The following is a 21856-nucleotide window of genomic DNA, read 5'->3' on the forward strand; positions in this document are numbered from 1 at the left end:
TCTTTAAGTTCACAATGTAAAGATTTTACAGATAGTTTTTCTTCACCAGCTGGAATTGACCTATATCTCTCATTACATCTGGGTCTGATATGTCCTAATTTACCACAGTAATGACATGTAGGAATAAAAGGCTTAAAAGTTGCGTACCTGTTATGATCAGTAGGGAGCATCTGATTCATCTTTACATGAGTGACATTTTGAGAAGAGTTTGGTTCCTTGTCAACCCTAGTGATAGTGTCCTTGATGACTTTGGTGATTGGATCACTTTTCTTCACTTTCGAATTTGACTCTCTCACAAAGTGTGTGCCTTTGGAGTTTTCTCCAGAATATCCAAGTCCGAATGTATCATGATGGGCTTTTCCGGAGCTGAACAACTTAGATGCTGTTGTAGAGCTTATCTCAAATTTTGTGAACTTCTCTCAAATTTTGTGAACTTCTCTTGAGTGGACTTCAGTTCTTTCTGCAATGATTCATTATCAATTAGTAGATTTAAGTTTAGAGCATGTTGTCCTCTTACCTCAAGTTCAAGAACCTTGATTTTGCTTTTCAGTTCATCACATTGTATCTTCCAGGTCTGGGAACTTTTGTCACTTTGTGAGTTCTGCAGCTCTTCTATGAGTTTGTTCCTTTCTTGTTCCCAAGTGTTTTGAGAAGTTCTCCATACAAGTTCCAACTTCTCATTTTTAGCCTTCAGCATCACAATTTCATCCTCCAAACCTGCATTTTTGATTAATGTGGCTTTTGACGCTTTATAGAGTTGTTTGCAGCGGACATTAGTCTCATTATCTGAGAATTCTTCATCACTTTCAGATTCAAGTGAAAGAGACAACACGAAGGCAACATTTTCGACTTCCTGATGTTCATCATCACCCCATGTCGAGAAGAGGGATTTATTGTTGCTATTTCCATGCTTCCTATTACCACAATCAGTAGAAATATGGCCATAGCCACCACATTCATAGCATTTTATTTTTCCAGATTTATTTGCTCTAAAATTCCCTTTAATGTTGTTATCATTGTTAACAAAATTTTTCTTGGGAGCATTGAAACTTTGAGAGGAGGATTTATTTCTAAGGAACTTTTTGAACTCTTTGGTCAGAAGAGCAAGATCAAGTGGTTCATCTTCCTCTTCTTTCCCTTTCACAGCCTTGAAAGCCACACCTTTGGATTTCTTTTCAGGTTTTAGTCTTAGTTCATAAGTTTTTAGATTTCCAATGAGTTCATCCAAGGGGTATTCATCAATATCAAAAGAGTCCTCAATACTAGTGACCTTAGAGTGAAACTTTTCTGGTAAGGCTCTAAGTATTTTCTTGACAACCTTATCTTCATCAAAAGGGGCACCTAGACTACGACATTGACCCGTAATCTTTAGAATTCTACCATGAAAGTCATCCACAGTTTCATCATCTCCCATGGTCATAGTTTCAAATTCATAAATCAAACCTTGCAGTTTTTGTGCACGTACCTTTTTGTTTCCTTCATATGTAGTCTGCAGCAGATCCCAAGCTTGTTTTGCAGTGTCATAGTGACTAATCCTCAGCTTTTCACGTTCAGAGAGAGCAGTGAAAATGCTGTTTTTTGCTTTGAAGTTAGCTTGAAGATCACGTACTTCTACGTCAGTCCAGTCCTTCCGTGGCTTAGGAATAGAGACTGATGAGCTCTCATCTTTAGCTGGAATTATTGGTGTCTTCTAGCCATTTTCCACAATGTTCCATACATGTTCATCTTGCGCATACAAGTATGATTTCATGTATATCTTCCATTGAGTGTACTTTTCACATCCTCCATCAAACCATGGAGGACTGTTAACATATCCACCAGCAGCCCTATCTCGATGTTGTTCCATCGTCCTTGCGATCTACTAGAAAAATCTAGAACCTGCTCTGATGCCAAATGAAAATACCAAACAGAACGATATTGTGCTATAATCAATAGAACAACTTGACTATGAAATCACTATATCAAGAGGGACACAGAAATTGCTAACGCAGTGTAAACCTCTCCACTGAGGAAACTTCACTGCGTGGCTTTTAACGTAGCCAACATGAAAGATCAATCCAATATGAATCAAATGAGTTTACAGTGTACAAGTTGTGTTGTTCATAACAAACACATTCACTTAGCAACAAATGCTAACTTGATTTACAACTGATCTAACGTTTACTTGATTATCAATCTATCAACTCTAATCAATCAACTGATCTTCCTTGTTCTCGATGTCTCACAGATCTTTGAGAATTAATTATGAAAGCAATAGACAACACATGAGAAACACGAAACAAATAATGAGAGTTTTCAGAAAAAGGTTTTAACAAAAAAACTATTGGTTCAAGAGTGAACAATGTTTATATGAAAAAAATGATAATAAAAACCCTAAGCTTTGTATTAGTTTCGAAACCTTTTATACAGGAGGAAAACTCCCCCTCAAACAAATCTTTTCTTTTATCAACAAATAAGTTCAATATGGAAAGATATCAAAAACTGAAATCAATGTTTCTTGTTTATTTGTTATGCATGCAAAAAGTCTTTAATGCAAAATGCACCAAATCAATGTAAATCAATTTAAATCATACAACAAGATTTGGAATGAGTATATATTAAACTCAAGATCAGTGAGACACTTTTCTTTGATCGTATCTTCCTCTTTGATTTCTTGATGCTCCGATTTCCTTGTGACAATGGGAAATCATGCATTGAATGGTAATAGCCTAATATACTTACAGATCCAAAAGGCTCTGTTCTGTTTCTGATTTACTGTTGCTGCAACTGAAACACAGAAATTCAGCTCCTGAACCATCATTGGAGTGAACAGAGGTGGTGTGTAATTTTAGCAAAGTGCCAAACGGTAGGCATCAAATTTTTGCTGAAAATAATAAAGTTGTTGAAGGATATCGACATAATGTGTGCCTCTACAAACTAGGGTTTAGAGTTGTAATAGGAAAGTACCTTAGGTATACTAATTGTATTCCGATTCTGTTACCTTTTGTGTACTCTGTAAACTCCCTATATAAAGGGCTCCTATTATCAATAATAAACACAATTCTATTCTCCTATAACACGTTATCAGCACGAGTTCTAACCCTAGCTTAAGAAGAAAAAACCCTAGAACTTCTTCACTGCCGCCAACCCAAAACAAAACAAAAAAAAAAGAAAAAAAAAAGAGGCCGAGCAGCAGCAGAAGCCGCAAGCCGCAAGCCTGCAGCATCCGACCCGAGCTCGACCTGCCTGCAACAGCCCAGCCCGGCCGGCGACGCTCCCCCGCAAACCTCGCACAATCGCAGCCTCTGCACATCCGACCCGAGCTCGACCTGCCTGCAGCAGCCCAGCCCGGCCGGCGACGCCAACACCTCCGTCCCCCACGCACCAGCCCACCTGCCTTTGCGTCCCTGCAGCAGCCCAAGCCTCCGATCAGCCTGCCTCCGACCTGCAGCAGCATAGCCCGCGCACCAGCCCCTGCACACCGGCGAACTGCAGACGAACCAGAGGAAGAAATAGTCGCGAAAAAGAAGGGGGAGGAAGACCGAAAAAAAAAAGAGAAAGAAAGAAAAAAAGAAAAGGAGAAGGGACCAGGCCGAAAAAAGGGGGAAAAGAAAAAAAGATAAAAAAGGGAAAGAGAGGGGACCCGGCCGGCCAGAAAAAAAAAAAAAAGGAGGAAAGCCCAGAAAAAAAAAGGGGAGGAAAGCCCAAAAAAAAAAAAAAAAAAAAAACACGCCTGCTCCAACACGCGCGTGTCCTCAAGTAAAATCACGTAAGTTTTTATAATTAAGGTTGTTGCTTTCTTGTATTTAAATTCCTTTTATTTTCTGCAAATATTAGAATATATGTTGCCAAATGATTTTGAGTACTTAACAAAGCGGAATTGTGGGGATTCACGCTTAACGAACTAAGAGTGTTCGTATGAACTAAGAGTGTTCATAATTAAACGAACTAAGAGTGTTCGTGTGAACTAAGAGCGTTCACAATGCTTGGACTAAGAGCGTCCGTAAGCATCAAATTGTGACCATATTAAAACATCACTGTTGGTCTAATCCAAAAGGGATTCTTGGAAATTGATTTCTTGGTAGCATAGCTCGGAAATCTTATTATTTTAGTTTTCGTGGAAGTTTAGCTCCGAAACTAATATATATCTTCTCTTCTTATTTTCAGGATGTCGAATGAACCTAGACTCGACTTTCCTATGCTTGACTCAACAGGCTCGGATTACCACAGTTGGGTAACCGATGTTGAGAACCATCTCACTTCAAAGGGAATATTACCCATAATCCAGGCACCTAACCCGGATATTGAGTTCAACCGAACATCTACAAAGCATGCTCAAGCAGTTATCTTGATGCGACGCCATATGGATAAGGCACTCAGATTGGAGTATATGTCGATCAAGGATGCAAGAGAGCTATGGGTAGCGCTAGAAGAGCGCTTTGGCAATGTCCAAGATTCCCTCCTCCCTGACTTGAAGGTTCAATGGAACAATCTGTGCTTTGCTGACTTCAAGTCTGTTGCTGAATATAATTCAGAAGCTCTTCGCATACAGTCCATGTTGAGGTTTTGTGGACAACCTGTCACAGAGCAAGAGCTAATTGAGAAAACTCTCTCCACCTTCCCCGTTTCAGCCATTGTGGTATCAAAGCAATACCGTACTGAAGTCAATGCTGGACGGATCACGAGGTTCCATCAGCTTATTAATATTATATCTGTAGCTGAGAAACATGATAACATACTCGTGAGGAATTATAATTCAAGGCCCATTGGAACTAAGAGCGTTCATGAGGCGAATTATAATGCACCCAAAGGAGGGCGCAATGAGCGGTACCCTAAGAATGGGGGACATGAGGGACGTTTGGGCCCATATAACCGCCCTAACCAGGAAGGAAACCGCAAGTTTGGTGCGGATACACGTGGTGGTAATGCCATACGTGGGAGATGGGGTCGTGGTATCCCTAGCCGTAATGGTGGCTCAATGGGTCGTGGTGGTGGCACCAACCCTCCTAGGGAACGCCCGCAACGTGTACAACGTGCACCTCAATTAAAGGGAGGCAGCCGCAATGATGAGTGTCATCGATGTGGATCAATTCAGCATTGGTTCAAGCAATGCAAGGCAAGCGAGGAACTAGCTGCAAGCTACAGGGCATATAGGGACCTGAGAGAGCAAGAAGTGTTCCTTGCAGAAGAAGAAGAAGAAGATGGTGGAGATGTCAATCTCACCATAGAGGACTTCAAAGCTGAAGATGAAGTGCACATGGATGCAACAGACTTTGATTAGATTAGTCCTTTTTATTTTTCCAAGAACTTTTGTAATGGCAATTTGCTTTAGTCAATAAATGACAATTGTATTAACTCTTTCTTATGTGGCAAACCCAATAAAATGTGATGTCTAGGAAAGTCATTGAGATTCTTGGTACTTAAGAGAGCCTCGCTCCACCAACATCTCTCTCTACTTTCCTGGTCATATTTGATTGGAGTTACTAAACAGATAGAGTACTACAATGTGTCTTAGTTGATTTTATTTTGGATTAGACTTTGGAAACTTTGATGTAATCATTGGCTATTAATAAAGTGTCAATTCTTTTACTTAATGTCTTGGACATACCTTAATTTGAACTTTATAGAGCCAATGGTTTTCATGTGGAAACACATTATGAGAATGGACAGAGTTCCTTTGCATCACCTCTAATGACTACGGACATAAACGAGTATTAGAGAAACTTATGTGTCGCTCTAGTGGGTTGTATGCAACCACTATTTGAGTTATTTAATCCAACTATGTCATGAGAGACGACTTATGGGATTTTGGCACATATAGGCTTTGACATGATGATCCGTGTATACGGACATCCATTTTCAGAACGAAGAAAAGTAAGAACCAAGAATTGGTTCGAGGAGCTGCACATGTGCCTCATGGCGCCATGATTGTGCAAAGACAGGCCATACATGGCCAGTGCCGCCTACCCCCTGCGGCAAATACATGGCATTGACGCCATAAACTCCTCCCTCTACTTCTCAAGTCTATTGTGACGCTATGGCTTCACCAAAACCTTTATTGGTTGATTATAAAGCCCATGTTTCGTTCTGTAAAGCCTGTTATTTAGGATTGAGACCATCCTATGCAAAGGAGATTGAGAAAATAATTCCATTCTCACAAAGAATCTAAGGGAATTCTATGGATTTGATCAACCAACTTGCGGACCATATAGATGTTTTATGGTGTTGGTTGATACGCAAACACGCTGGTCACGTGTTGTGCCATTATCCACTCGTAATGCTGCTTATACTACACTCCTAGCACATAACATATGGCTACGGGCTCACTACCCAGATCATCCCATTCAGTCAATTTGACTTGATAATGCTAGAGAGTTTACATCGAAAGTTTTCGATGATTATTGCATATCATTGGGTATTGATATCAAGTATCATATTCCCATGTACACACCTAATTGGTCTCGCGGAAAATCCACCATTAAACGACTACAATGGTAGCCCGGACATTGGTAATGCGCACCAATATTTCCGCTTGGGTTATGCAATAACGCATGCAGCTATGCTAATTCGTCTACGACTCATAGCAGCCACTCAACTTTTATTTGCGTTACAGCTAGTGACTGGGTTCGAGTTTAATATCTCGTATTTATGCATATTTGAGTGTGCGGTTCATGTGCCAATTGCGTCGCCACAGCGCATCAACATGAGTCATTGCAACGAATGCATATATATATTTGTTGGACATGAGTCTCCAACTATAAGTCCGCTATGTAGAACCCTTGACAGGCGATCTCTATTTCGCTGGATTTGCGAATTGTCACTTTGATGAGACAGTCTTCCCGTCGTTAGGGGGAGATTAGAACGTCAATGTTCAACAGGAACGACAAGAATTGTCGTGGTCTGTCCCCACTATGTCTCATCTTGATCCCCTAAAAGTGACGGGATCACATATACCTGCTGCAAACATGCCTGCAAGGATTGATGTCCCCACAAGAGGACATGGTGCCACCCAGAGAAGATGGGTACTGCACCACTACCATGGATGGTAGTATGGTGACGCCACAAAGGTGGCATAATGGCGTCATAGGCCATGGGTTCCGCTAGAGAGAGTAGAAGACCCATAGGTTCGATGGATTCTCGCCTTAAGAAGAGAGCGAGTTTGGCACAACTTGATCCATTGATCATTGATACTCATAATCCGTCTCATGAGAATATTTTGGATTGTGGTTATGTCCAAGAGACATCGTTGGGGGACGCCTCAATGTTAGAACCAATTCCTGAAAATATAGAGATCTCTACGAACTACACTAGTGTACATGAGGACGTGGAATTATTGAGACCAATGACATCGAACCTTACTCCGTTGAAGAATGCCAACGTAGAGAAAATTGGCCTAAATGGAAAGATGCGATCCAGGTTGAATTGGATTCACTAACGAAGAGGAAGGATTCGGGCCTGAGATGCCAACACCTCCTAATATAAAACCTATTGACATTAATAGGTCTTCGTTAGATAGCGTGATGAGAAAAAGAGATGGTAATCTCACCTTATGGCGCAAGGTTTCTCACAACGCCCTGGAATCGACTACGAGAAGACATATTCTCTCGTAATGGATGTCATTGCATTCCACTACCTTGTCAGTTTGGTAGCTTCCAAATAACTGAACATGCAGCTTACGAATGTGGTCACTACGTATCTCTATGGGGATCTAGATACGGAATATAATGAAGGTTCTTGTGGACTTTATTTACCCAAGTCAAGTGGCTCTAGACCACGGAGCGCATTTGCAACGAGGTTGAAATGCTCACTAAAATGACTACTTGATTGGGAAGGGATATGATGAACTATGCCCACGCGTTTCCATGACAAGTTCCGGATTTGCAATTGTCGCGGTTTATGTTAATAAACATAATTGGAACCCTTGAGAATTAAGGGAAACCGTTGAACACCTGAAATCCGAGTTTGAGAGGAATGACCTTGGGAGAACACGGTTTTGTCTAAATTCAGAACTTGTATACCGTGTCAAGAGACATTTTTTGATAAAGTCAAAGATGCACCTTGGTCGTCCGTAGTCTTAGCCCTAAAAGGGATCCGCTTCGTCCCAGGGATGATGACGAAGACGTGTTAATAGCGAAAGTGCTTACTTATGTACAATAGGCGCATTATTGTACTTAGCACAATACAAGACCGGACACCTCAATTATTATGAACTTGTTGGCTAGATATAGCCCCGCGCCAACGCAACACCATTTAGATTGGTATAAAGACAATCTTTCGATACTTGAGAGATACGATTGATATGGGCTTGTTCTATCCCTACAGAGAAAAGAGATGACGGAAGTGTGGGATCGGACCCCACAAGGCAAAATGCCAACTTCCGTGCTCCTCCTCCCTCCATCGAAATGACAACAAGCATTTCTAAATATTGAAATGAACCAAATCCGATCAGAGGATAATGTAGCGGACTTATTTACTAAGTCGTTACCAAAATCCACTTTCGAGAAACATGTGAAGAGCATCGGATTGAGAAAGTTATCCGAACTCCCATGATTGTAGCAATCAGGGGGAGATATTGACATCAGGGGGAGGCATGATGTCTACATGTTCGATCTCGAAGAGTGAAGGACGTGTTGTGCTCTTTTTGTCCTTCGACCAGGGTTATTTTTGTCCCACAGGGTTTTTGTTACCTGGCAAGGTTTTTAACGAGGCAACAATTAAAACGTCATCACCAAGTTTGAGCGGCACAAGGGGGAGTGTTGAAGGATATCGACATAATGTGTGCCTCTACAAACTAGGGTTTAGAGTTGTAATAGGAAAGTACCTTAGGTATACTAATTGTATTCCGATTCTGTTACCTTTTGTGTACTCTGTAAACTCCCTATATAAAGGGCTCCTATTATCAATAATAAACACAATTCTATTCTCCTATAACAAAAGTAGCTTTAGGGATGTATTTTGTGGATATGGGATATGCTATACTCTGTCTCCTTTGGATTGATCAATCTAGCTTTGGATTTTGGCATGTTGCAATTTTATTTTTTCCCTTTAAATAAACACATACAACAGTTTGGTGAGGCCACCGATTTGACATACTGTACTTTCAGTAAACCTAATGAGTTTGCGGAATTAGACCAGTAACAAGTTACATCTCCGCAGGCCAGTTGCAATCTTTAATCTGGGTTAGTTCTGCCTGGCAGAAGAGGAAGGACTGACGTGCTACAAATATACAAGTAAATAAGCAAAATAAGGTGTATAAACACAACATTCTAAAAGTTGCATATTTTCTGACGCCATTTGTTCCCAAACCTTCTTTTATTCAGAGAAAGTGCAACTACAAGTCTACAAGAGTACAACTGATCATAAATATGTTTTTGGTTTCGTCAGTGTCTGATTCGGCTTCAGCTCCAACTCAAACTCCTTTCCTATAGGAAGGGATACACTGGACTGTGTTGCATTAACTTTGTCCAACCCAAGGACGGTAATTTTATCAATGATCCAACCTTGGCTTAATGCAAATTCTCCATTTTCGACCTTCGAGCTCAAAACTAGACTTCCATTTTGTGCTCTTGCAGAACGAAACCTCACAAAACTCCACTTCCCTCCCTCTCCTCCCATTTCAACTTCCTCTCCATCATCCAAGAACAATTCTCCGGTACTCTCATTGCTACTACCAGTGACCACCAAAAGTTCGAATGTAGTGTTTCGGGCTGCTTGTGTTGTCAAGGCCTCTCCTTGCAAGGCCAAAATGTTTCCTTCGTGGACATGCACATTGATATGATCAGGCGGTGCATCCAACGTAACATTCTTTCCAGAGTCTACACTAACTGATGTGTAGTTGAAGAGATCGAACCAATTTCCTGCAGGAAAATATGCCTCGACTGAATTTGCTCCTTGCTGCAACACAGGTGACACCATTACGCCTTTACCAATCAGAAACTGTGAATAGATACTGTATGTATTGGTATCTTCAGGAAATGAGAAGAATACGGGCCTTGCAATTGGAGTCCCGTTCTTGTGTGCTTGATACATTGATGTATAGAACAAGGGAAGCAACCGGTAACGTAGCCCCAGCACTTTTTTTGCTGATGCAGCCACTGATTCCCAAACATAGAGCTCCTGCCGGATTGAATTCTTATCCGAATGATCTCTTGAAAAGGGGTAAAAGGCCCCTAGCTACATATAGACATGGTTAATAAATAAGTTAGTAACATATGATGATATGCAAAATTAAGTGTCAATATTTCAAGTTTTAGGTAAATCAAAATAATTTGGCTAAATTTTGTGAAAGTGTTCAAACTAAAGGCTCGTGGCTTGTAATCAGTCAGCTACCTGAATCCAACGCCGGCAGAGTTCTTCATTAGTATCCCCAGAGAAACCACATATATCAGCTCCAACCATTGGAACTCCAAAGAGTCCAAAATTCAAAATGCCCGGAATTGAGTATGCCAAATCACTCCATTTTGCACCATTATCACCGGTCCAGTGTGCTGTGTACTTACCAGAGCTTACAAAAGTCGATCTCGAGAGAACAAAAGGTCTCTTACCAGTCAAATTGGTCAAGGCCTTGTTTGTTGCTTTGGCTTGTAACATGCCAAATAGGTTATGAACATTATACTCTGTCACATTACCAAAGTGTAGAGCTGATCCTGGAATAGTCCTACTAAGGATCGGACGGTGGCCTCCAGCATCGTTGATTTTGTAAGGCGGATCATCAAGTGTGGAATTCGGAGTGGGATTAGAAGTTTGGAAATTTGATACTTCATTCATATCAAGCCAAAGGCCATCAACAGGTAGCTGGTCTAGAAATAGTTTAATCTCATTCTCCCAATATGGTTCACTTTGTGGATTTACAAAATCAGGAAAGTAAACATTGCCAGGCCAAACATTTCCCTGGTAAGGAATGCCATCACGTTTTATAAATATATCTGCTTCCTTCCCTCTGGTGTAGGTTCCATAGCTATCATTGATACTAATACCTGTAAAAGTGGAACCATATGGCAAAATGAACTTCTGTATGTAATATCAATCATTTGGTGTTACAAGAGAATCTTGCCATAAACGCTAACAGTTAAAATTGACAACCTAATAACATAACATACTAAACTATCTAACAAGAGAATTTACAACACTTGGATGGCATGAAAATGGAACTATGCTACCACATACCGGGATCCAAGATGAGCACGTATTTCTGACCATTTTGGTGAAGGTTGTTGGTAAAGTTCTTCATCCTGTCTAATGGAAAGTTGACGGGATCAAGAGTGAAATCCTTGTAAGCATCCATGTAATCAATGTCTGTCCACATAACCTCAAGAGGGATACTAGCATTTGCATAACCAGCAACGACCCCCTCAAGATCAGAAACATCCTTGTAACCATATCTACACTGGTGGAATCCTACAAGAGAGAACACAATATCAAAGTGAATAGCAATTATATATATGAAGTAAAAAAAAAAAACTCCCATAAAAAACTTGCAGATAAAACATATCCTTCTACCATTAGTATTTGATTGAAAATGAATAATAGTAAGAAAAAAGAAGAAAAGAAAATTAATAACTTATTCCTCGGTTTCTACTTGTTCTAATTCCGAAGTAATGGTAATGAAATCTGATTAATTGATTATGTTATATAATACATACAATGCTAGAACTGTTTAAGTATATTGGTATTGAGAGAGATTGATGAGAGAAGTGTATTTCATTATAGAGAATAGGAGCCCTATATATAGGGATTACAAAGTGCATAATCTAATGTTACAAGGAATACCAATCCGTGTAGGATTGGGAAATCTAGAACCTTCTCTCCTATTCCTATTCCTAGTTTGATAAGGCACACTAAACTTGATTTTCCTTCAACACTCCCCCTTGTGCCGCTCAAACTTGGTGGTGACGCTTCATCCGTTGCCTCGTTAAAAACCTTGCCAGGTAACAAAAACCCTGTGGGACAAAAATAATCCTGGTCGAAGGACAAAAAGAGCACAACACGTCCTTCACTCTTCGAGATCGAACATGTAGACATCATAACTCCCCCTGATGTCGATATCTCCCCCTGATTGCTACAATCGTGGGAGTTCGGATAACTTTCTCAATCCGATGCTCTTCACATGTTTCTCGAAGGTGGATTTAGGTAACGACTTAGTGAATAAGTCCGCTACATTATCCTCTGATCGGATTTGATTCACTTCAATCTTTAGAAGTGATTGTTGTTGCTGATTATAAAAGAACTTAGGCGATATATGCTTGGTGTTGTCACCCTTGATGAAACCTAACTTCATTTGTTCAATACAAGCTGCATTATCCTCATAAATGCATGTAGGGTCATCTGTGGTAGACTTCAAACCACAACTTCCTTGAATGTGTCGAATTACAGACCTTAACCATACACATTCACGTACAGCTTCATGTAGAGCAATAATCTCTGCATGATTTGAGGAAGTAGCAACAAGGGTCTGTTTCGTAGACCTCCAAGATATCGCAGTGCTTCCCATGGTAAAGACATAACCTGTTTGGGAGCGACCTTTGTGAGGGTCAGAGAGGTATCCTGCATCAGCAAAGCCCATCAAGACATCATTGTCGTTTTGATGGAGGGAGATAGGAGGACGCCGGCCACCATGAGCGGCGGCGGCGCCGGCGCCGGCAACATGGCCAGCGGCCATTCCATGGACGGGGGCGTTTTGCCTTTTTGGGTCCGATCCCAATTTTCCGTCATTCCTTTTCTCTCTGTAGGGATAGAATAAGCCCATATCAATCGTACCTCTTAGGTATCGAAAGATTGTCTTTATACCAATCCAATGGCGGCGTGTTGGCGCAGAGCTATGTCTAGCTAACAAGTTCACTGCGAATGAGATATCCGGTCTTGTGCATTGAGCTAAGTACAATAATGCGCCTATTGCACTTAAATAGGGCACTTCGGCCTCTAGGGGTTCTTCGTCCTCATCCCTTGGACGAAACGGATCTTTTCCGGGCTCAAGACTACGGCCGATCATGGGAGTACTTGCAGGCTTTGCTTTATCTTCATTAAAGCGCCTTAGAATTTTCTGAGTATATGCAGACTGATGGATCAAAATCCCATCACTACGGTGCTCGAGTTCTAAACCGAGACAAAACCGTGTTTTCCCAAGATCTTTCATCTCAAATTCGGATTTCAAGTAATTAGCAGTTTCCTTTAACTCATCTAGAGTTCCAATTAGGTTCATGTCATCGACATAAACTGCTACGATTGCAAATCCGGAACTTGTTCTTTTAATGAACACGCATGGGCATATTTCATTGTTAATATATCCCTTCCCAATCAAGTAGTCACTTAGACGATTATACCACATCCGTCCGGATTGTTTTAATCCATATAGTGAGCGTTTTAATCTTATTGAAAACGCGCTCCGTGGTTTAGAGCCACTTGATTTGGGTAATTGAAGTCCATCTGGAACCTTCATATATATCTCTGAATCTAGATCCCCATAGAGATATGCTGTAACCACATCCATAAGCTGCATGTCAAGTTTTTCGGAAACTACCAAACTGACAAGGTAGCGGAACGTTATAACGTCCATTACGGGAGAATATGTCTCCTCGTAGTCGATTCCAGGGCGTTGTGAGAAACCTTGCGCCACAAGGCGGGCTTTATATCTTACCACCTCATTTTTCTCATTACGCTTTCTAACAAAGACCCATTTATGGCCAACAGGCTTTACACTTGGGGGTGTCTGCGTTACAGGCCCAAATACCTGTCTCTTTGTTAGTGAATCCAATTCAACCTGGATCGCATCTTTCCATTTAGGCCAATCTGCTCTTCGTTGACATTCTTCAACAGAGCGAGGTTCGATATCATCATATTCTATAATTCCTTTTGCAATATGATATGCAAATGCATCATCAATCGCCATAGAATTTCTATCCATCATCTCATGTACACTAGTGTAATTTATGGAGATCTCTCTATTCTCTGGAGTTGGTTCTGACATTGGAGCGTCCCCCAATGATGTCTCTTGGACATAACCATAATCCGGAATATTCTCATGAGATGGATTATTTATATCGATGATTAATGGATTATTCTGTGCCAAACTCGCTTTCTTTCTTGGGCGAGAATCCATCGAACCTATAGGCCTCCCGCGCTTCCTGGCAGGAGCCATGGGCCTAGCCACAACGTCACCATCACTGTGAGAGGGGACGTTGGCGCCATGCTCAAATCCTCTTGAGTTAGCGTCATGTCCTCTAGTTTTAGGGACATCAATCCTTGCAGGCACGTTTGCAGCAGGTATGTGTGATCTCGTCACTTTAGCGATATCAGAAAACGCATCAGGCATCGATTCTGCTACGTTCTGAAGATCGAGAATTCTCCGCACTTCAATTTCAGACTGTGCGGTTCGGGGATCAAGATGAGACAGAGTGGGGACAGACCACGACAATTCCGGTCGTTCCTGTTGAACATTGATGTTCTTATCTCCCCCTAACGATGGGAAGACTGTCTCATCGAAGTGACAATCCGCAAATCTAGCGGTAAAGAGATCGCCTGTCAAGGGTTCTATGTAGCGGATAATCGTTGGAGAATCATATCCAACATAAAGGCCTAATCGTCTTTGAGGACCCATTTTGGTGCGCTGTGGCGGCGCAATAGGCACATAGACCGCACACCCAAATATGCGTAAGTGTGAGACATCAGGCTCATACCCAGTAACCATCTGGGACGCAGAGAAGGGTTGGGTGGCAGTGGGCCTCAGACGAATAAGCACAGCTGCATGCAATATTGCATAGCCCCAAGCAGAAATAGGGAGATTGGTGCGCATCACCAATGCTCGAGCAACCATTTGTAGTCGTTTAATGGTGGCTTCTGCGAGACCATTTTGGGTATGAACATGAGGGACAGGATGTTCAACATCAATCCCAATGGACATGCAATAATCATCAAAAGTCTTTGATGTAAACTCCCCAGCATTGTCTGATCTTATAGACTTAATGGGATGATCAGGGTGGTGAGCCCGTAACTTAATTATTTGTGCTAGGAGTTTAGCAAATGCAGCGTTCCTTGTGGACAATAGCATGACATGTGACCAGCGTGTCGATGCATCAACCAACACCATAAAATATCTAAATGGTCCGCATGGTGGTTGAATAGGTCCACAAATATCACCTTGAATTCTTTGCAAGAATGGTATATTTTCCTTGGTGTCCTTTGCATAGGATGGTCTTGATCCTAACTTTGCTAAAGAGCAGGCTTTGCAGAACGAATGATGGGCTTTAGAAACAACCAATGAGGATTTTGGTTGAGCCACAAAGTCACAAGTGACTTTAGAAGTAAAAGTTGGAGACAAAGGACCCTTGGTGGCGTCAATGCCACCCTGAGGCCGCAGGGGGAAGGCGGCGCCGGCCAAGGATGGCCGGATTTGGGGGTGAACGGCGCCGTGAGGCGCAGGGGTTCCTTCGGTGTCCAAAAACCGAGTTTTACTTCTTTTCGTTCTGAAAAAGGGATGTCCGTGTGAAGTCTTTAATATACGGATCATCATGTCACGACCTGGGTGTCCCAAACGGTCGTGCCAAAGCCTATATGTGTCGGAATCCCATAAATCATCTCTCATGACATGGTTGGATTCAATGACTCGAATAGTGGTTGCATACAACCCACTAGAGCGACACATAAGTTTCTCTAATACTCGTTTATGTCCGTAGTCATTAGAGGTGATGCAAAGGAACTCTTGTCCATTCTCACAATGTGTTTCCACATGAAAACCATTGGCTCTTATATCTTTGAAGCTCAGTAGGGTTCTTCCTGCCCTAGGAGCATAAAGAGCTTCGGTGACATTCAAAGTAGTGCCATTAGGCAACATAAATTGAGCTGGTCCTCGACCATGAATCAATTGAGATGGTCCAGCCATCGTAGTCACAGAAGATCGAGTAGGCGCCATCCATAGGAATAGCTGCCTGTTTCGAAGGATGGTATGTGTAGTAGCACTATCCACGAGGCATTCGAGCTCTCCGGGAAACATACTGAAAAATAAAGTTCGAATTTAGAATATGTCCAAGACATTTGAATAAAATAAGTCGATACTTTATTAATGATAGCCAATGATTACATCAAAGTTTCTTGACCAGAATCTAATCCAATATAAAAATCAAACCGTAGACAAATCGTAGTCACTCAATCCTTTCGGTAATTTCAATTTAGTTGTGACCAGGTAAGGTAAGGCGAGATTTTGGTGGAGCGTTGCTCACTTTTAAAACCGTTCTCTCAGATCAAACCTTGCCTAGACATCACAAGTACTCTTGAGTACGCCTAGAGGGAAAGAGTTAATACAATAAGTCATTTTATTGATTTAAGGCATAATAGCCATTACATAATTCTTGGAAAAGTAAAGGACTATACTAATCAAAATCTGCAGCATCCTTGTGCAATTCTTTGTCAGATTTGAAGTCCGCTATGGTGAGATTGACGTCGGCATCATCACCATCTTCTTCTATATTTTCGGCAAAATTGGCTTCATGCTCTCTGAAGTCTCTAAATGCCTTGTAATGCGCAGCCAATTGTTTGCTTGCGTTGCATTGTTTGAACCAGTGCTCACTAGATCCACATCGATGACACATGTCATTGTGATTTCCTCCCTTTAATTGAGGTGCATTGTTTGCACTTGGGTGGCGTCCCCCATAGGAGTTGGCGCCATTCCCACGGCCCTGGGTGGTTCCTCCATGTCCTGGAGCCCCACGGCCTCCTCTCCCACGTTGCCATGTATTGCCACGTGATCGTCCTTCATTCTGACGAGTACCTTCCTTTGTAGGGCGGTTATATGGACCAGAACGTCCGTTGTGTCCCTTATTCTTAGGGTTCCGCTCCTTGCGCCCTCCTTTGGGTGCATTATTATAATTCGCCTCATGAACGCTCTTAGTTCCGATAGGCCTTGAATTATAATTCTTCACGAGGATATTATCATGTTTTTCAGCTACAGACATAATAGTAATGAGCTGATGAAATCTCGTGATCCGTCTAGTATCGAATTCTGTTCGATATTGCTTTGAGAGCAAAATTGCTGAGACGGGGAAGGTGGAGAGAGTTTTCTCAATTAGTTCTTGCTCTGTGACGGGTTGTCCACAGAACCCCAACATGGTTTTGAGGCGTAGAACTTCTGAATTATATTCAGCTACAGACTTGAAGTCGGCGAATCGTAGATTGCCCCATTGAACTTTCAAGTCAGGGAGGAGGGTATCCTTGATATTACCAAATCGCTCTTCTAGCGCGACCCATAATTCTCTAGCATCCTTGATTGCCATGTACTCCAGTCGGAGTGATTTATCCATGTGGCGCCTCATCAAGATGAGGGCGGTGGCATTGTTCGTAGCCGTAAGCTCAAATATGAGAGTAGGATTAGGAGCTTGAATTAAGGGTAGGATCCCTTTTGAAGTGAGATGGTGCTCAACATCCGTGGCCCAACTATGATAGTCCGAGCCAGTTGAGGTAAGTGCAGGAAAGTCAAGTTTCGACATCCTGAAATAAGAAGAAGAAATATATTAGTTTCGGAGTTAAAACTTCCACGACAACTAAATATTTAAGATTTCCGAGCTATGCTACCAAGAAATCGATTTCCAAGAAAATTGGATTAGACCGAAACAATGATGTTTATAAGGTCATAAATCGATGCTTGCGGACGCTCTTAGTCCGAAGTCTTACGAACGCTCTTAGTTCGTTAATTGCGTGAATCCCCACGATTCCGCATTGAATCGAACCCACGTTCTATGAAAGGTGGGATGAAGAAGAAGGGAGGTTTTTAAGTCCCCGAGAAAAAAAAAGAAATATTTAACTTCGAATTATAGGAACTTTAAAACTTACTCTTTTGAATACCTACTTGTATTTGGATCACGCGCGTGTCGATGCAGGCGTGATGGAGCGAAGCAAGTTGTGTAGAAGTTTGCAGCGACGTGGGGTAGCAGGGGCTGCAGAGATGCTGCAGTGGCAGCGAGTTGCAGCAGAAGAAAAGAGGAGCTGCAGAGGCAGTAGCGCTGCAGGGGCAGGTGCGCAGCGGGGAAGCAGGGACGCTGCAGAGGCAGCGTGGGGTGGACGCACGGACGCGGGGCTGCAAGGCAGCGAACTGAGCGCGGGGGCGCGCTGGCAGGTAGGCAGGCCGAAAGGGCTGCAGTAGTAGGCGGGCTAGCAAGGGGCTAGGTGCTGCAGGGGCTTGCGGCAGATTTTGGTGGGAAGAACTTTCAGGGTTTTTGGTTTTCTGTTTTTGTGGCTAGAGTCGTGCTGATAACGTGTTTAAGTATATTGGTATTGAGAGAGATTGATGAGAGAAGTGTATTTCATTATAGAGAATAGGAGCCCTATATATAGGGATTACAAAGTGCATAATCTAATGTTACAAGGAATACCAATCCGTGTAGGATTGGGAAATCTAGAACCTTCTCTCCTATTCCTATTCCTAGTTTGATAAGGCACACTAAACTTGATTTTCCTTCAACAAGAACCTACTAGTTATATCTATCATAGGTATTCGAGAGTTATTCGTTTAGCATTACAATGAAGAATTAGACCATGCAATTTAACCATTTGATGAATGAAATTTACAATTGCCAGAAAAGAATATAGACAACTTACCGAAAGACCAATATGGCATAGGGGCGGGTCGACCAATGAGCTCAGTGTACTGCTCCATCACCAATTCGGGTGTCGGACCCGAAAAGAAATACAAGTCCACAACTCCGCCAATCACATTATAAGTAACCCTGTCACCGGTGTAATTTACATCCATGCCATTGCTGTTCAAAAGCAGCACTCCGTGAGTGGTTCCCGCCTTGACCTTGCCATCACCGGACGGCGACCTTACGTCCATGTAGAAGGGGTGGGACCCATAGAGATTGAGGTCGGGACTCACGCTGCCGATGTCGGCGCTCCAGAGTGTCAGAGTCTGATTGGCTAGGAGCTTGAAGGTGCTCTTGGTGTGCTCTCCGAGGCCGTACAGGGAGGACCTGTTGTTGGGAAGAGAGGAGGAGAGCTGGAAGTATTGGTCCTTGAAGATGAAGGTGGTGTTGGGGTCGGAGGGGTTGGGGGTGGTGTCGAAAAGGGTGTCGTTAGAGGAGCGGCGGGTGATGGTGAAGCCGAACGGGGTGGTGTTGCGGAGGGTGAAAACGAGGTCGTTGTCAGTGACGGAAAAGTTCTGTGAAGTTTGGTTTTGGCGGGGGAGAATGTCTTGTGGGAGCTCCCATCTTTGTTGCTTTGAGTCTGTTATTCGAACTCTTAGACGGTCTTTGGTCTCATAGCTGTTCAATATAATATTTAAAATATTAGTCATAAATCATAACATTATTATATATTAAATATCAGTCGAAAAAACGATATATCAAGAAATGACATGATACGATCAGTAAACAAAATATGTCTCAGAAATTATGGAGGCGTTGGTGCATACCTGACATAGAGGGTAAGATTTGATATGTCACGTCCATAAACTGAGGAGCTGTTGATGAGACCAAGGTTAACGGTCAATGTCTTCCCCGAGGAATCAGAATTATTCACAGACTCGACTTTATATCCATACCCAACTAACTCTTGTGCAACTACACAATCAAGAGAGAAGAAGATATAGAAGAAGAAGAATGGTAGAAGATGATGGAATGTGGCTTTTGGTGTGTATTTTGATCGGTTTCTTTCCATTTGATCCTGTTGGTGTATTCTGTGATGAGTTCGGATTTTGAATTGGGATGAGTTAAAGGATAATGAAATCGAAATGGGTTTATATAGCTCTTAGACGTGGTGCCACACAGGTGATTGGCTTAATTACCTCAGGCAAAATAGTTTAGGTAAAGTCAAATATCTTAGCCTTCTCTTATGGAAGCAAATAAATGTTGTTAATGGTATTAAACTTGCTATCAAAAGAGAACAAAAATTTATCCAAAGAGAAACGTGTATATCCTGAGAAAAAAGTTTTTCTAAAAGCTTGATTCACTCTATTTGGATAGACGTTGGTAATGGTATTTAAACTTGTTAAAAACAGTGTTCCTGGGAAGGAAATAAAAGTTGTTAATGGTGTGAAACTCTTACCAAAACAATTTTTGGATAAACTTTTCTTTTTTGGGTCCGGTTCTTGGGACACTTTATTTTACACAAATTTATACACTTCTTTTTAGCCATTAGATTTAAATACTTTCAATGATCTTGCTTAATTTCATGTATGATGTGGCAAATGATGTGGAAACAATATATATATTTATGAAAGAAGATAAAATGAAAACTTAAATTAAAATAACTTTATAAAGAAAATCAAATCAAAATTAGAAGATAAATGTCATCTTCTTCTTCTCTACGCAAAAAGAAAAAAAGAGGCAATTACAATAATTATTCACTCTTCCGCCAACGGTATATTCTCCATGTTGATTGCAATTACAATAATTATTGTAATTGTTAAACATATTTCGATTGCAGAATCCCATAAGATTGCACAGATTGAGGAGAAAAAAAACTCTAATTCTTCATCTAGACCTAGACCGAATGATTTTTGGCCTAGAAGAAACAAGAGGAGTAATAATAAAAATGGATAAAATTTGCTTAGTCCTTGTACTTTGCCTCTTTCATCGTTTCAGTCCATGACATTCTAATTTAATCTAAAAATTCCCTGATCTCACAATTTCCCTCTAATAAGTCCATTCCGCATTAAATTAAGAGTTGGTCTTGGGTGAAATGTCTAATATACTTATATACCCCTCTGTTATTTCTTTTGCCTTTTTAATTTCTTTTTTTCTTTTTTCTTTTTCCTTTTTAATTTCTTTTTTCCTTTTTTATTTTTCTTTTTTCCTTTCTATTTTCTTTTTGTTCAAGGAAAACCTAATTTGTGTTTAGCCCAAACTCTAGGTTACTTGACCTAGTGGTAATATGATTTAATTAGAAGGATCTAGAATCCTATTCAATGTAGAATTACTTTCCTTGTATGATTGAGATTCTATGCATTGTAATCCTCTATATAAAGAGGGCCCTATTATCAATGAGAATACACAGCAAATTCCTCTCAAATTCAGTTTCTCTAAAACACGTTATTAGCACGAAGCCCTAACCCTGAAATCCTAAATTCGTAGCCTTCAAATCCCAGAAACCACCGCCGCCCACCTTGAAGATCTCAACTCCAGGAGTCCAGAACCGGCGGCCCCGCCCCCAGAACCGGCCGGAAAATATCCGAACCGGCCACCGGAAGTATCGAAAGTCCCTCTGCCCGGTTCGATGCTTTCCTCCCAGCCAACTGCTACCAAACTTCACCAGCAGCTGTAGCCGGACCCCAGATCATCAGAGACGAAATTTAATCACCGGAACCGGCCTAAATTTGACTGAACCGGCCACCTGAACTCACCAGATCTGAACTGGCAGAAAGAAAGAAAGAAAAAAAAAAAAAAAAAAAAGGGGGAAGAACCCGTGCAACCCAAGCCCGCCAGCAGGCCCAGCGAAGCCCACTTGAAAGCCAAGCCGCTAGCAGCCAAGCCGCCAAGGTATCTGCCACATCAGCGTCCAGCAAGCGCCCAGTCAGCCCTGCCGCGTCAGCAACTGATCTGCCACGTCAGCACCCCGGTCAACGTCGGTCAACACTTTTTCGGCGACTTTTCCGGTCAGCTACAGTAACTTTCCGGTGACCACTTCCCGGCCATCTTTTAAGGTAAATTTTTCTAAAAGTTCCCGTTTTTGAAGTTTTATTTCAATTTATTCTTCTTTTCTCGGGGACGTCCAACATCCCTTCTTCTACCCCCCTTTCTTCTTCATAGGGGAGACCAACAGCCGAACTGTGGGGGTTCGTGCTCACTCCAAGCTTGGAGCTTGTAGAGTCCTCCAAACTTAGAGTTTGTTGAGAAGAAAACGATCGACCACATATATCGTTGTTTCGATCTAATCCAAAACCCCTCTTGGAATCGGA

General features: G+C 41.7%; 1 protein-coding gene across 1 annotated transcript; it reads right to left on the reverse strand.

Moving 5' to 3' along the window:
- Window positions 1–394: 394 nt before the first annotated feature.
- Window positions 395–19617, reverse strand: LOC112203226 (alpha-glucosidase). Its single transcript, XM_024344221.2, has 7 exons — window positions 19373–19617; window positions 18562–19223; window positions 11146–11376; window positions 10309–10955; window positions 9446–10152; window positions 518–1223; window positions 395–460 (listed from the first exon to the last, which is right to left on the reverse strand). The coding sequence occupies exons 1-7, from the start codon at window positions 19615–19617 to the stop codon at window positions 395–397; spliced, it is 3264 nt and encodes a 1087-aa protein (XP_024199989.2).
- Between the last annotated feature and the right edge of the window lie 2239 nt (window positions 19618–21856).

Source organism: Rosa chinensis, chromosome 5 (genome assembly GCF_002994745.2).
Source record: "Rosa chinensis cultivar Old Blush chromosome 5, RchiOBHm-V2, whole genome shotgun sequence".
Lineage (NCBI taxonomy): Eukaryota > Viridiplantae > Streptophyta > Magnoliopsida > Rosales > Rosaceae > Rosa > Rosa chinensis.